The 17,771-nt window shown below is 33.2% G+C and overlaps 2 protein-coding genes across 7 annotated transcripts in view; one reads left to right on the top strand and one right to left on the bottom strand.

The window, feature by feature from the left end:
* The window catches only part of LOC113514194 (protein phosphatase PP2A 55 kDa regulatory subunit), a 44,105-nt gene extending 36,114 nt beyond the window's left edge, over positions 1–7,991 (top strand). For 5 of the 6 annotated variants that reach the window (XM_026898195.3, XM_031908143.2, XM_026898197.3 and 2 more), the window contains 4 exons: positions 13–91; positions 353–480; positions 1,093–1,246; positions 2,134–7,991. In XM_026898195.3, the coding sequence (XP_026753996.1) occupies positions 13–91; positions 353–480; positions 1,093–1,246; positions 2,134–2,259 (487 nt within the window). In that variant the 3' untranslated portion in view covers positions 2,260–7,991. The remainder of the gene's footprint in view (positions 1–12; positions 92–352; positions 481–1,092; positions 1,247–2,133) is intronic. The other variant, XM_031908142.2, reaches the window with a different exon arrangement.
* Positions 7,992–8,934: 943 nt separating this feature from the next.
* The window catches only part of LOC113514263 (ABC transporter G family member 23), a 50,636-nt gene continuing 41,799 nt past the window's right edge, over positions 8,935–17,771 (bottom strand). Inside the window, exons 12-16 of the mRNA XM_026898300.3 lie at positions 16,899–17,002; positions 14,799–14,881; positions 14,173–14,326; positions 12,816–13,014; positions 8,935–11,773 (exon numbers count right to left, since the gene is read on the bottom strand). Of these exons, the coding sequence (XP_026754101.2) occupies positions 11,559–11,773; positions 12,816–13,014; positions 14,173–14,326; positions 14,799–14,881; positions 16,899–17,002 (755 nt within the window). The 3' untranslated portion in view covers positions 8,935–11,558. The remainder of the gene's footprint in view (positions 11,774–12,815; positions 13,015–14,172; positions 14,327–14,798; positions 14,882–16,898; positions 17,003–17,771) is intronic.

Below are 17,771 nucleotides of genomic sequence, written 5' to 3'. Positions count from 1 at the left end.
ATTACTTTGCAGATATATGATGTCGAGGGACTATTTAGGTTTAAAAGTATGGGATCTCCGAATGGAGACAAAACCAGTAGAGACATATCCTGTAAGTATAGATTTTTTTCTTACAATATTTATTTTATATTTTAAACATCTGTGATTTGTTCTGAGAATCTGTGATTTAAATTATACAAATTAAAAAAAAAAATGAAAATTACAAAATTTACTCGATAGCAACATTGTCAATTTATTCAGATTGACTACTAAAGATTGTTATGATAAATTTATTCGGTTTATACATTTTAATCGCTTTGGTTTTTTAATCGCTTTTATTTAATTTAATTAATAAATTTATATTATTACCCAGGTGCACGAATATCTACGCTCTAAATTGTGTTCGTTGTACGAGAATGACTGTATCTTCGACAAGTTCGAATGCTGTTGGAGCGGTGACGATCAGCGGCTCATGACTGGCTCTTATAATGGATTCTTTAGGTAAAAGAAAATCAGATTTCTTAAGAATATCGTATTTGACAAAAGTTTATTTAGTTTTCTCAGTATAAGGTATCTTTGTTAGAATTACACAACATTTGACTATTGTGATTATTGCACTATCATAATCAAGATTTGATGATGAAATTTCGTTATTAGTTTGTGTTTTTTTTTAGGATTGTTTTATCTCGATAAACATGATAGGTGGCGGTAGTGGCTGCAACAAGTGTGGCAGATCAGTTAATAATAAAAATGCACAGTACAAAATTGTAGGGGGAAAGGGATTGTTAGCAATGGCGTTTGACAACCCCATTGCCAGCAATATGCCAATATATTAGGTCGACCTCCATGTGGTTCCCCCTGGACAAAACTGTATTCAAACATGACTAACACAGAGGAATAATATTGTTAAGGCAGTTTTTTTTTTCAAATTAAATATATTTCTTGACCGATATAAATACAGCCTATGTATTCTTCTTCATCACATGTATACCAAATTTCATACAACAAACTCACATTCACATTATTTTTTTAGTATGGATAAAGAGCTATTCACAGTGAAGTGAAATGTGCGACGTTTATATTGGACGGTAAATGGAGACATTGTTCGTGCAGGGTGTTCGAGCGCGGCGTGGTGGGCGCGGCGGGCGCGGGCGGCGCGGGCGGGCGGCGCGGCGAGCTCACGCTGGAGGCGTCGCGCGAGGCGGCCGCGCGGCCCCGCCAGCCGCTGCGCGCGCGCCGCGTCGCCGCCACCGCCAAGAGGAAGAAGGTACGGCGCACGCACGGCCACGCACGCCCACGCACGCCCACGCACGCACGTACACGCACCTCCACGCACGTACACGCACCTCCACGCACGTACACGCACCTCCACGCACTTACACGCACCTCCACGCACGTACACGCACGCCCACGCACGCACCTCCACACACGAGCAGTGATTTTTTTTATACTGCTTAAAATGGCAAACAAGCTGACGGCCCACCTGATGGAAAGTGGTAACCGTCGCCCATAGACATGAGCAGTACCATGGACATAACAGAGATTTACGTGTACTTGTAGTGCATGAGCATGCCATGCAGTCAGTCCATGTTTGTTACATGCGTGGTCTCGCGCACTTGTATTCTCGTATATGAACCTACGTTCACTTGCATATTCACATGCATTTACACAAACAGCCACAGTCGTCTATTTCAATGATATATAATGAACGTATAAAGCTGAATAATCGATTTGATCATAAGACAGTCTACTGATGGCCAGTAGTGAGTGACACAAATCAAATGTCGATTAATTGATTGTATATTTCGATTTGTTAAAATAATAATGTCAATTTATAACAATGTTTAAAATTGTTACTAATTTTGTTTACAAAGTGTTTCTGTGCCAATTTCAACAAATTTGCTTGTTCCATTGGAGTAGACTATACTAATATTTAGAACTCTTACTTGTTCTTCAAGTGATATTCAATTTGACCATGAGATTATTCAATGATATTGACCTAGTTATAGTTGTTACTCAATACAAATATTGTGTATTGTAGTTTTAGAGATTACGTTTTTTATTTTAGTATCGTTTTTTTTTATTAAATGTAATATGCTTTGCTATTCCAAGTTATGTACAAAACAAGCTTAACAGAATTTTTCATATTCCTAGGACGAAATAAGTGTCGACTGTCTCGACTTCAACAAAAAGATCCTCCACACAGCGTGGCACCCCCATGAGAGCATCATAGCAGTCGCCGCGACGAATAACCTCTTTATTTTCCAAGACAAATTTTAGCGGGCCAGCGCCTCAGCATAGATAACTGGCCTTAGGTAAGCGAGGACTAGCACGCTGTCGCCGGGGTTACTACTTATCAGTCTTAAGCGCTCTCTACACATTCGGCGAGATATCACTATTTTTGCAGAGTTTTATCTAGTCTCACACGCTCACGTGGAGCTTCGCCACACACTCAGATGAACTTTAATAATGCACACTGATTTTTATTTAAAATAGTATTTCCTATATTCAAAAATTTTTGTTTATGTTATTATATAAAGTAGTTCATAAATGAATAATATCCAAATACATATGCGCCCATCTTAATTGAGTGATCCTTTAAGTGATGCCATATAAGAGATAGGTCTAGCCAAAGACATTCGACGATTCGTCTCGGCGAGTGTGTAGAGTGCTATTTATGACGTACATCTGGCAACAGACGTGCGCGTACTACAAAATAGTTAAAACGCATTGTGTTATTAGATTATGCGAAATGTTCATCTGCTTCGGTTGGAGACTGTAATTGTCCAGTTTGGTCCTTATCTCCCATATAAATATGATAGTTATGTTGTGTTTTGTTTAAATTTCGAATACTCACGGTTTTTTTTTGTCTTAATACATAGAATGTCGCTTCTGTAATTATGTGTAATAATTTATTTCATTTATATCAGCCGTTAACTGTCCACTGTTGAACATAGGCCTTTCCCAGAACGGAGATTTTTGCCAGTAGTTGCCCCACTTAGCACTTTGGCGGGTTGGCAACCGCTGTTAGGCTTTTCGTGATGTTTTAAGAGGGACGCTGCTGTCCATTCGTCAACCACTAATTTCCCTTTTTCGCCTCTTACAATGCCCACGGGAAAGGAAATGGTGGCTCATTCTATGCTCTGACCATACAACAATATATTTCATTACAAATGTTTATTATATTTATGGTTTTGGAGTGTATCCCATCATATTATCTCTTCCTTCTGAGCGGACAAGCGTAACTTAATTTCAAAATGTATACTTCATATTTTATGGGATATGGACTACATTGGATTAAAAGACTAATTCTCTATAGGCGTTATGTTGAATTTGCAAATAGTCTGATCAATGCTACTGCTAATTTATTACGCGTAAACATCTATATATATCGATATGAGATTCGAAAAGAATTCCATCCAATGCTTTAAACCACCGCCTTAGGGGAATAAATTAACGACAATGGTTTAGTAAAAAATACTACTGTATGCAGGTAAAAAGCAGGCGTAAAAACTTGCGTCTTCCTTTTCACTCGCACCGCTAACGACAGAGATGGAGTACGTCATAGGCGTGTTATCTTCCACATTACGACGCGAATTTAGGAAGTACAATTTTATAAATAGAACGAATTGATGTCCTCCTTACTTTTGGCGTGTAAACTGCGGTAGCCGTCAATAGGGTTGGCAGAAAGAGCAAATCGTATGGCAAACACTTATGTCCAATTCGGGCCCTCCCAAAATAAATGCTAACATTGTGAGTTGTAGTTAAGTTTTGTGGTTTATTATTATTATTTTAAAATTAACTTATAAATATACTAAAATTATGTGCAAAGTATACATTATACATAACGATTTTTTATAATACATAATGCACATGTTTTGAACGTTATTGGTACACCTGTTTTAAATAATGTCTTATACACAATAATAATACTGATATATATAGTCGAGGTATGGTAGCCGCGCGAATTTTACTTTCTGTATTGTACATTAGAAGAGAGGGATGCATTAATAAAAGAATTGTTTGAAATCGATTACGTAAGTCGTTACGCGGTTTTTAAAAAAGTTGTCTGGTTCACAAGTGAGAGAAATATTTTATGCTTTTTACATTACAAATTATAGCTTTGCTCCGCTCAAGTCACTATTGACGGCTACCATCGCAGTATTGTTGACGTATTGCGTCGTATTCTGTGGTCATACTATTGGTGTTTACAACAATACATTTAGATGTCTTTTATGTGTATTTATTTATAGTTTTGTAATGCTTTTTTTTACTTGGTTCTTGCCTCAAAATTTATTATTTATTGTTGACAAATTTATCAGTACGAAGTAATCATGTGTTGTATTCTGCCAGTTTATATTTTTGGTGCAAATAATTATAAACCATGTCACCATATGCTATAAAGTTGCCATATAATATGACGCAATATATTTAGTTAGATAGAAACTAAGTCCGTTAATTAACTCTGATATACGCTTTTCATACTTAAGGTTCTAAGCGATAGTATTTATTGTTTAACCACATAAGTGATGCTTACATTGTCACATGAGATTAGTTAGGATTCAAATGGACATCAGCTTGTTGCTTGAAATGTAAAATATGACCGTTATTTCCTTTGTCTAATGTAATCAAAATAAAAAAAAAAAATCAATTAGCTATGTAGAAAATAGTCAAATTACTGTTTTCTGCATAACTAGCTCCGTTTGGAGTAATGTTACGAAATTATGATAATTGGTCGGTTTCATACACACAAAATAATTATTAAAATGTATATATATTTATGTAAAATAGTATCTACTTAATACATTTCAAGTTTCAAGCCTGAAAAAATTGGTATTAACTGAATAAAATATTGTAAAAAACGTCATGTTTATTTATGTGTGATGTCAATTTTTGTATTCAATTTTTATTTTGAACACGATCAATTCCACCGTAATGTTAAAAACGAAAGTTTATTCATATAGTTTACATATACAAGAAATGTGAGCTAACAGATAATATTCATATTTATTTGTGTTGAATTTCTGAATTAAGAGATTCTGTAGCTATTAAATTGAAAATATTAAAGACTATATGGATAATATGATTTTCAATTATCAATAATCGGATAAATTCATAACTGATCGAGATCTCGATAATAAAGTAATATATCGATAAGGGTAGTAAAGTCTAGGCGATGTAATATCGCTTCTCTTCCTACGAGATTACAGGCTGTTTCTAAACAATATATCAATCCGAGTTCAAATGACAGTCAGGCATCGATTAAATGTCGGTTTTATAATATTGTTAAAAAATAGTGGCGAGTCGATCAAAATAAAGTTGGAACGAGCTTGATTCAAGCGAACAGGCGGTTGACGTCGATAAACAAATTAAGTTACCGCCTTTTACCTTAGCTTCGTCTATTAGAATTACGATAACCGTGCTCGTTAGGTTTGGGGCACACTTGGCGAATGTCGCATCTAATGGAGTGTTTAATTATCATATATGCACACATTTACACTTATGATCCATTTAATTTTAAATTGCCTATTGATTTTTTATGGAAATCCAATGATAAAATATTGATCATAAATTTACTTTTACATTTATGTAGGTTTTATTAGTAAAAGTTGTGTTAAGTATTTTGTACAAAATGACTACTTCTCCCGAGTAGTATACAATTGTTCTTAATCATTACAGAATTTTAATAATTTTTATCATCTATTTAACAATGATATTATAATTAAAACATGAGTAATTTTTTTCTGTTTGAATAAAGGTCTTATAATTAATAATAATTAAAGATTGTGTCCCACTAAAAACCGACTTTAATTGTGACAAAGTCAGTTATTTTGATCTAAAAACTATTGCACCGATTTGGATAACATTTCTATAGGACCAATCTGTAAGTTATATCCATTCAGATGAAAAATAATTTTTCAAATCGGTTTAGACTGACTTTTTGAAATCGGTTGAAAATGACTTTGAATAGAGTTAGGTTACATTCGCGAAGTGTGTCGCGTTCCTAACACTATGATACGTAATCGACGCGCAAGCGCATACATTCTGGTTTTAATTTCCAGGCTCGTGCCTTATATATGTAGTGTTTTTGTTAATCATTCTTTATTTATTATTATCTATTTTTTTTTTATATTTGTTTTATGAATTCGCACATATGTCGGTAGCAATGGTTGTTTGTAAATTTTTATTGTATTAATGTGAGACGAGTTGTGTGTATTATAGTGTGAGATGCACTCGATTGGATATCATTGTGCTATATCTCTACGGTATTGAGAGTTGAACGATATAATGATTTTGAAAGTTCAAACTCGATGCCTTACCATATAAAAAGTTATAGAACTGCGATTAGGCAAATTGCCGTTTCTCTCACACAAGTCTGTTATCACTAAATTCATGCTGCCTTTCTCTAACTGCATATGTGAGAAAGGGCTAGCGTCTAAGTGTTGTCAGATACTTGTACCAGAAACGGCTATACTTACGTAAAATTGTGATTAAGTTCGTTTTCAATGTGCATTTGTATAAGAAAGCTTAAACAGAATGGTAAAATGTAAATATATAGTACGAATGGAGGCCTGATATAAATATAGAATATTTTGTCACAACACGTATAATTAATGTACAGAGTTATATATATTTGTACTTTAATTGTGTTAAGCTTAATATCGTGAAATTATGTTCAACAATATAAAATGAAATTTGTAATTATTTCGTGTACGGCCTTTGTGAATACGTTAGGTATGTCATTTTTTAACACAGTACCCGATTTGCTCGTATGAAAAGGTCACGCATGATTCAGGCTTTTGTTAAATTAACAATAATCTCTGTAATACTTTTTTTTTCATGTTGATTCATTTTGTAGTATGTGTTAAGTTTTAGTTTTTTTTTCTGTGAAGGGACCCGGTCAATTCCTTTTGTGTTATTACTTGCAACTAAAGCTGAGAGGTTACTGTGAATTTAAATTGTGATAATTAAAAATATGCCTTTGCAGCTACCCTATAATAATTGATAATTGCTTCGAACGAGCAATAATAGGAATATAGGAATTGACTAAGTCCCCCTCCCGATAGTGTCGATGTAAAATATCGAAAGAGGTAAATGAGACGTGTATATTGAGTGAGTGAGATGTGTGCGTGTGTGAGCGAGATAGCGTCAACGTCTTATTTAAGTCTAGTATATAGTTAGGAAAAACTGTGAAAATGCAGGCAGTGAATACATAAAATCAGTTTTTTTTTCTTTCCTGTATCAAGGGATCAACGGATTGCTTGTTAAATGTGATATCGCAATAAGGTTTGCAAGTTGTATGTTGGTTAGACCTTTTTCCGGAACACAGACGACCTCCGGTTGTTGACAACGAAACATTGTGCTATCGTGCTGAACTCGCGCTCTCTCCGGCGTAACTGCCCTTGCTGGGATATTCCCTGCCTTATTAAAAAGTGATAAAGTTCGAAATTCCTTGAGCATTATATTAACGTTTCGTTTCTTAGTATTGATTTCGCATATCATAACAGTGTAAATGATGATTCTGTTATCATATTAGTGTTTAAAAAAATTTTTGCAAATAACAATATATGGGCTCAAATTTAGTAACAATATATGGAAATTTATATATGGTTTATATTTACAATGATTATCAAATATTTTCAATTCAAATGTCAAGTTTTAATTAATGAAATGTAACTCTAGAATATTGGCGTTAGTATTCGCCTTCCAATGTATTTATATAAATTAATATGTTTTATACTACACCCACTTGTACTTAAGTAGTGGATAAATTTTTAAGCATTTTATGAACACCATAGAAATTGTTTTACATGAGACATGCAGTCGTGTAACCTTTCAGATATGTATGTAATAATGTTTACTAATGGATCCACGGGTGCAAATTGTCAGTCGATTGTTGCTAAAATTCATTCGATGTGCCATGACGCGACCGGAGCGGAGTTGCGGGTTCTTTACGGAATGTTGTTGTTTAATCCAAAAATATTTCCTATAATATAAATTTTTATATCTGATTCTGCAGTTTTATTTTGTATATATCTTTATGATAGTCTATCACAGGTTATTATAATAATCTCTTTATTATAATGTCTAAACATACGTAAAAGAAAAACTGAGGTTTCCTTATGAGACCAATAGAAGCCAAAACGATATTTTTTTCTGTCTGTATGTTTGTTCTGGCATCACTACTTTTCCAAGCACTACTTGCAAGTACTACTTTTCCAAATTGGATAGTTTTCACAGTTATCTTTCTGGAGGTCTAACTTGGTAATGTTTTAGCTTTTGGTATTTATTTCCCTACTTCTGTAATCCACGTGTACGTAGTACACATAAAAAAATGGATGGACCAGAGTAAAGAGCGTAGGCGTGGAGCAGGAGGAAGAATATACAAAAGTCATCTGCATGGGTAACCTCTGTTCCACTCTTGTTTCTGCCGTAAAGCAGCTGTACTTATATAACTGTGTTTCGGTTTGAAGGAAATGGCAGTGAAATTACGGGGTATAGATAACATAAGTTCTTGGGAAAGGCAACGTATGATCATCATCAGGATATGATGGGCATCATAATATGTTCTGTAATATCCATGGTACTGTTTATGCAATGGTTACCATTTTTCATCAGGTAATATATCAACTTCTTTTTCTATTTTAAGTTTCATAAGAAAAGTTTATATCTTGTTATTATAGGACGACATGTGACATCATCCTCAGCGAACACAGGTGACAATATGGTCCATGAATACGAGCAACCGAACCGGAAATGATTTACTCCCAACGGTTATGTCTAAAGGATACGAGGTTATAGGATGAAGGAAACATTATTTTACTGTCGTCATAAATAATTCTTATTAGTACTTACGGTGCTATAAGGCATCCAATTATTTCTGTTATGCAAACATTTAGATAATCCTACCTTTTTCAACTTAAAATAATCCTATCAGAAGCAATTAAAACAAAGTTTATAACAGTTTTTAAAATTTTATTCATAAATACTCACAAATCACAATTTGTATCACGCGAGTACTTATCTACCTTACATTAGACGGTAGTGACAAAATAACTGGTAATTGGTTAAAAACCAACTAAAATAGTAAATACTAATTTTGTTGAACATTGTTTTAATGTATTCAATTGTGAATAACTATAATCAAGTCATTTAATACACATGTAAAATACAGCCCACTCATCCTTTAAGTTACTAGCAGTAATATACTGCCAATCAGAAGCGGATTAAATGTTAAGAGCACCTCATCGGCGCCCCTCTAGTGGGCCATATATTATAAATTTTAATGGGTACTAGTAGTAGTAAACATTGATGATTGAAGTTATGAATTATTGATTTAAAAATTGATACTAATCACATTCAATAACAATTGTTAAAAAAAATTAGAAAAATACATTTTCATACTAGAGGTAAAAATTTTTTCACCACTGCAATTGCTGATTGCCGTCGATACGCATATTCTTAAGGCTATGTCAATGTTTGACTAAATTGTATAAATATATCTTTAATATTGTGTAGGGAAGTTCGATTAACACATTTTTTTTATTTGTTTTAAAACTCCGTGTGCGCGCCTCTTTGTAACCTCACGCCTCTAGGCAGACGTCTAGTTTGCCTCAGGGATAATCACGTATGGTGATGAAATAGGAATATTATGTGTCACAACCACAAATCTTTTTTATCCCCAAGAATTCCGTAATATTATATGATACATTAAAGAGAAATAAAACCTCCAAGTTACCTAATCAGCATAGTTTTATAAGTCAATATCCTATAAAAAGTCAAGAACTCTATCCAGCGGTAGAACAAATTTTACAGTGTAATTGAATTTGTTTTAACAAAGCTTAAAACTTCTTTTACTTTCAGCCGACTTCAGGCTCTCAATTTGGTTGTATTTTTTTATATTTGTTACCTCATAACTCCGTCAGTTCTAAACCGATTTGGATTTTTTTCCTGAGAAAAAAATATAAGTACTCACTGATTGTTTTCATAGAAATTATATCAATATCGGTTAAGTAGCTTAGTTTCTAAATCAAAATAACTGATTTTGTCACAATTGAAGTAGTTTCTTTTTGTGGGATACAATATTTAATTATTGATATGTAAGAAAACGAAGAATCGTTCACCCTGTTCCCTAAACTTAACGTAGGTACCTATGTTATTATCCATTCCATCCGTAATACCATTTTCTTATCTCTATAAGTTTTATTTGACCACAGATAAATTTGACTACGATTCTGCTGTAGTTCCTTACTGTAGTGAAATAAGAGGATTACTCTAAGATCATTTTATTTCTAAACTTTTATATTCTATATCTAAATAATGTAGTAAGCTATATACATGCTACCCGATAGAGCTTTGCTCAATTTTTTATAACCTAACTTAAGGGCTTATAGTAGTGAAATTCACGAGCACTTGGGATTCATTTAATTTGTTTTCTAAATAAATATACCATCATATATATACATATAAAATGATTGTAAATGCTATCGTTGTGGCTGTCGCAACTTATTTCACTACCATTTTTTCCGGTATCAAGAGCAGTAGGTACATAGATCATAGTGTGGATGTAATGTTCATGTACAATATTCTAAAGTATTTAACCACTTAGATATGCGGTATATGAACATATAGATAGATACGTTTTCGCTGCTAAATGCATTTTAGAACGAGACGGCTACGCCCGGCATCCGCCAGCAGTGAGTAGCTGATCTCTTTCTCCTTTTACTGTTTGTATTGCTTTTGATGATTGTTTTGCAATATATACGATTTATTACTGTTTTGGTTTCATACTAAATTTGTTAGAGTGGTACTCGTGTTGGTGGAACAAAATCTTTAATTATTACTATCTATACCTACTGTGCTCGTACGCTGCACATATTATTTTTTTAAATGTTAGGATAATGGATCACAATTTATTTAGTTTCACACAAAGTACTTATATTTACGTACACACTATAAAATATCACGGTAAAGACGGTAGTGAATAAGATTTGGCACGATTTTGAAATGCTTTTGGCAAATTTTTTTATTACAAGAATTGATATAACTGATTTGGGTTTAAAAGTTTAAAATACCTCTTATTTAATTGAATCTGTTGTATCCATTATTGAATAAGAATTTAAGAAGTTTACTAGGTACTGCCAATAAAAATAAGCGTGTTTCTGAAATTAATGTTGTCTATGTACTAAAATGTATATAAAAAAATATTTATTATTAAAATATGAAAATCACGATTGAATAAATTCGAATTGGGCGGTGTTTAAACCCGTAACCTCTACGCTATGCGGTTTTATGATTTTTACCTTTTAATAATACCTATCTACTTATTTCAATTTTAAAATAACGTCATTTATTACAGAATAGATAATATTGCTTGATTTGTCATGTTCACTGGTAGGTCAGTTATATAAAAAAAAAAATTTAATGATTATTTTCTGCAAATAGAGCAAATAATCTATAAATAAATCTACGAGAAACAATGATCTTTATACTGATTTTTGATTTTGGCTGATTTCGGAATTACACTCAATTTTATCTACAATTTACCATTCTATATACAAATTTAAAGTCTTTAGACATTACATTTTCTTATATTTCAGTCTGATTAGACACAGCATCAACGTTATCACGATCCACGCTAACGTCACCAAGAATCCATGGTACACCGATGGGTCGGCAATGGAGTACCCCTTTTCCGTGATATCCCGAAGGGACTTGGAGGGGATTGTGAAGGGCAAAGTGAGGGCAATGTATCTTAACGCTGTCGACATGCCCTCCAAGGGCCAAAGGATACCTGTGGAGTTAATTGAAAATGCTTGATATTCATATTTTACTTTCGTCCGCATGTAAGTGAGTCTGTTTGGGTACTTTTGTCCCGCCTATTTCTGCTGCCAATCAGCTACGCTTACGGCATATTTCGGTTTGAAGAGGTGTATTTTAGTTGTCAGGATTGACAACGAATGGATGCCATGGTGTATTCCACGTCCATTGTGCTCTTCATATTTATAAATAACATTTATGACTTTCCATAATCCACTTGGGGGTGTCAGGCTGATATTTGCCATTCTAAGTTTTATAAAAATATAATATAAAGTGATTTAAAAACCAATTACGCAACATTTTTAAGGGAGTTTTACCAGTTAAACTGAATTTAGGTATTGTCCAAAAAAACACATGAGTCCAATATATTGTTAGTACATTTGCAAGAAATGTTCAGATACAATAGGACCGATTTTGAGGCGTAATTTTTTTAAACTTATGTCTAAAATTAATATTTCAATTTGATATTATAACGAAATCTTTATTCTAAAGCCTAATATGAAGTAAATTTTTAAATATTATTATGTCAAAATTATTATAAATTCAGTTTACTGTGGTTCATATAAGAAGGATAAGCAAGCTGAAGTGGTAATTGGCTGGTCACATAGCTCGAAGAACCGACAACCGATAGGGAAGAAAGGTTCTTGAGTGGCGACCTCATACGGGCAAACGCAGTGTAGGATGCCTCCTCACTAGATGGAGTGACAACCTCAAATGCATTGCAGGGAGTCAGTGGATGCTGGTGGCTCTGGATCGTTTCTAATGGCAGTCTATGGGGGAGGCCTGTGTTTAGCAGTAGACAGATCATGGCTGAGATAATGATGATAATGACGATGATCCATATATATAATAATAATTTCGAGATATTATCAAATAAAAATATTAGGTTAAATGATAGGCTTAGAGGAACAGCGTCTCAGAATCGGCATTGGCAAAACAATTTTTTTAAATAATGCTATCGAATGATATTGACTTCACACAGTATATGTATAAATAATATATGAATTTATACTAACCACACAATAAAATCATGGGATAGAAGCTTCCTGTGGCGACAAAGTAGGACATGGTGTAACTACCACAATATATGGACAAAAGGAATCCGTAGCACATTCCGCAGAGTCCTTGCAGGAACAGCAGGATGCCACAGGTCAGGAGCGATCCTTGGGAATGGAGTCCATAACCCAAAAACGCTAGACCCATCATCTCTATTGTCTGTAAATAATATGATTAATTATATCAACAGCTAGTATTTGGCTTGCTATGTTATTTTACGCATAGATATTAGATTTTTATATCACGTATCCAGGCTTATGTTCAGCAGTGGACAGTTAAAGGCTGATAAGATGATGATGAAGACTTAACTAGTGATTTTGCGAATTTCGACAAATATATAGGAATGGCAACGCATGGGGGTATCATGGGCGAAACAGTATATGTTTATGTTCATGATTATAACCAATTCCATCAGGTGGACCGTGTAATAAAAAAAAATTCAATCATGTTTTTAATAGTTTTTCGATATTAGATTAACACAAAAATATTTTGTTTTGATTGATTTCATTATGAACCTTCAATTATTTTTTTTTCTTTTTCCGAATTATATTTTTTACAATTTTATTATACTAGTAAGGATGTATACCATTCCTATCCCGTGGGTGTCGTAAGAGGCGACTAAGGGAGGGCGAGGGATGGGCAGCAGCGTCTCTCTTAAGACATCTCTAAAGCCTAATGGCGGTAACCAATCTTTTTCAGGTTTAGATGATGATGAAGACTTAACTAGTGATATTGCGAATTTCGTCAAATATGTAGAGTATCTTATATGTTTAGTTAGATTATAACGAATTCGTGTATTAAATTCACATGTTGCGTGAAAGATTAACAAACATCTATTGTTACAAACTTTTTTTTTTATTTTAGGATGATTGTGTAGCTGTTTAGTATATTGTTTCATTTTGCGGGTTCGATCTTTGTACAATATTTTTGATTGAAGATAGATTTACAAGCTTTTTTGTGTTGTCCCTTTTTATGATTCTACTACTGGATTCGTAATGACGTTATCTGCTGAGAAGAATTCACAAAAACTTAGCTGTGACTCTTTTTAGATACAGTTTCAGGTGAGTCGCCAGTTTGTTTGCTATTCTAAGTCGCATAAAAAAAGTACTTATGTACGTATATATATAAAATTCATTGAAGTGTAAAATCTCCACTAAGATCAAAACTCTCAACGAGACGGAACGATGAGTTCAATTGTCTGGAAATTTAGAGAAATCCTCAATGGTCCGAGATAATTTCCTATGGCAGTTTTTGGAGATTATTATTTATATTTATTATAGAAAATTTAATTGTGATGATGATGAAAGAGTAACAAACCTGCAATAGTATAACTCCGGACTGCAATATGATGTGAACGTTGAGCATCTCCTTGGGCTTGACGCCAGCCACCGCGCTGCGCTCCCACACGCCTTCTAGCCTGTCGCTGATCATCAACGTCGAGGTCACCACCGCAGACAGGAAGAATATTATCCTGGTTGGATACAAACATAATTTACTAACTGTAACCCGTGGCTTTACTCGCGAGAAATCTATATACAAATATATATACATATCTTACTAATATGTCTGTGTGGGGGAAGGGGGATATTAGTAATGTGTACCAGTCTCATTGCTAACAATATGTCCTGTTAGGTTGACCTCCACGTGGTCCCCCCCCTGGAAAACACCGTGCCGAATTCCAGGTGTATTTATTACGATGAGCTAACTGGCCCGTCTTTTCATTCTTACTTATCATCCCTCATTTGTGTCCCGCCAGCGTATACCGTTAGCACAGGTGGGATTACCATTCTATTATCATTCATTAAAAAAAATGTCTGTACCAGTGATATGAGTGGTTAAGAAAAATTTATGTTAAGGGTCTTAATAAGACCAGTAGAAGCCAAAACAATAATCTTTAGAATGTTTGTCTGTCTGTATAATGAATCAATATCATATATACTTACGTGATCATAATACCTGGTGCCATGAAACTCTGGAATTGTGCGTCGTTCTCTCCATAGATGGGCTTGTGGAACTTTATTGGTAGCTGCAAATATCAATATGAAACTAATATTATACATCGTATTATTAGTGTTGGAAACATTTTCAGTTATTCTCAATCATTCAGAGTCACCTGTAAGTATAGGTTTATATTAATCAGACAAAAACTGTAAGAAGGTAACCTTTCGTCCATGACTTACAATTAGTATTATATTATCTGTGCTTTAAACTAATATTGGGGTGATAGTAGTAAATTATAGTTAGCTAAAATATTATATTTGTAGCAATCAACGTTTTACCACAAAAAACTTAAACTGGCGATAGACAGGTATTCAATATAGGGTAGTTGTCTAGAAGCGTGTTTAACATCTGTTTATATCTAAACAAAAGAGTTTGTCTAATACAAAATGAATAATATTTGAAGTAATAAATTTTAATAAATTTATAGACATACATTTGGCACATACAATTGCAAATGAACACTACTATACGGATTAAAACAATATTCAAGACAGTGTTTTATAATATTTTTGTGTGTTTAAATGTTACGTTAGTTAAATTTATATTATTATAAAATTTTGTATATGTATACGTAAAATATGTTACATCTAAATAATCTCCGTGTGTTGGAGCAAGGTGCGGGTGACCACTGACATTTTGATTTTTTCGAATTCGAGTTTTTGTTGCAAAGGAACAATAGAACTTATGGAAATTCAACAGAGTTGAAATTATCATAAAAATAAATGGAAATAGTAACAAATCAAAACATTCCATCAATTAATCGATTTTTTATTTCTACTGCTATTGGAAATCAACAGACTGTCTATAGTCAGGCTAATTAGTAGTTTGTTTACATTTCTATTAAGTTCTACAGAAACAGACTATTTCTATATAAGTAAGATATTTGGAGTCAAAACTGAATCTAATAATAATAATTGGTATTTATTAACAATTGATTGTTTCTTCTGATCTATTGAAATTTCATAAATTACGTCTTCATAAATTGCGCCCCGAGGGCCGACCATGAAATGTTTTCCAAAATTTCGGTGCCGAACGAAATACAAATTCGATATTAAAGTTATATAATACATGCTGTTTAAAAGTATTGAAAATTTTAAAATAACGTTCCTTTGGACTTTTATGGTAGGATTTATGACGAATGAAATGTTAAGCTTCATTTACTGGGCCGACTTCGGTATGAACGAAAACACGAAATTGAGCATGAAAATTCCGAATTACATTTCATGGTAGACCCCCTGTTACCCACACCCTGCGCGTATAGAGTAAATATATATAACTTAATGGCATTGTATGGTATGATTGAGGATGTTACCTTAACAATGTGACATCAGGTGCAGTCTGAAACTTTACATTTGTAAATGAGGAATAAACGAAATGCATATTTATTCATCACTTACGTAAAATAATATAAATAAAATAATACAAATTTAAATTAAGCTTAAATTGAGCAACCCTCTTATTTAGAAAAACTACAACCATCTATAAACTTATTTTACCGATTAGAGTATTTTGCTTTTTTTTTTTTAAATCGAGAAATTGGTGCAAAAGGAACACAACAAAAATTTTAATAACTAAAATAGTTTTTGTAGATGTTTAAAGTTTTTATAAATAAGAAAGTAAATATATGTAGTGCAGTTTAATAAAAATATAGATATATAAATGAGCTGAATAGATGCAATTATATACGTATAGGTATAATATTAATATTTATTATAATGCGCACAACATATAACTTCATTAAATATTATATCATGACAATTTCAAACATAGTAAAGCGATAGGCAAATAAATAATTTTAAATATTTGTATAGGGGATAGTTTATTTTAATCAGTATGAGTGATTGACATTGTGGATTGGTTAAAATAGCCACTTTACACGAATCATATTACGATTTATTCCGTATATATATGCACTGTACTTCGTTTCATCGGCATGTTATATGAAATTTGTCGTATTATGATTTGAGTAAATCAAATCAAAATTCGAGATTTAATAATTAATGTAAATTTTCAAATAATTCCAGTGACATGTTGTTTCTTACCTGTGCTATACCCTCATTTTTGCCGCAAGCAATCATAGTTCGTTTGATGAAGTCCTTGTAAGCTTTCATCATTTGCGTCTTTATGAAGTTTGATATCTGAAAGTCTGAATGTGATAAAATGTGCATTAATATTTCCTTTAATTATTAAATTTAATATTCAACAATATTAAACATTTATTGTTAGACTAAATATAATAACAATACAATTGTGATATAAAATAAATGGTCATACCTATAATAAAATGTTAAGGGCCTTTTCCTCGAGTACACTCCATACATCTTCGCTTTTTAAGTACAAAAACTAACCAAAACTGATAATTGATTTTAGACAAGACAGAGTAAATAACATATAAACTTTTGCTTCTCTGTTTTGATAACTTCATTTCAAAATAAATAACTTTTAAAAAAAAAGATAAGTCTATTATAAGAATTTTTATGATAATGGAATGGTAAACCCAGCTTGCGCGGGGGAAAGGAATTGTTAGTTTAGTCCCCATTGCTATTAATAAACCCTATCAGGTCGACTTCCACGCGGCTCCCCCTGGAAACTATCGAGATCAATTTATCATTGAATTTGTCACAATGGGCTAACTGACCTGTCTTTTCATCCTCACCTATCACCACTCACTGGTACCCCGCTAGTGTATACCGATAGCGCAGGCGGGGTTAAATATGCCATTTTCACGCATAAAAAAAAACCAGCTTGCGCTAATGGAATATGCTGACGGCGCACCAGTGAGAGATGATGAGTGAGGATGTGAAAGCAGGTCACTTAGCCAATCGTGATGAATTTACTTGGAACTGAGCACAATTATTAGTTATAGTACTTGAGTTTTGATTTGTATCAAATTTAACTTTATATAAATGTATTTA

The sequence above is a fragment of the Galleria mellonella genome, unplaced genomic scaffold, assembly GCF_026898425.1.
Source record: "Galleria mellonella isolate WM207_F2 unplaced genomic scaffold, CSIRO_AGI_GalMel_v1 utg270, whole genome shotgun sequence".
Classification (NCBI taxonomy): Eukaryota; Metazoa; Arthropoda; class Insecta; order Lepidoptera; family Pyralidae; genus Galleria; species Galleria mellonella.
This window is presented reverse-complemented; position numbering and strand designations above follow the sequence as displayed.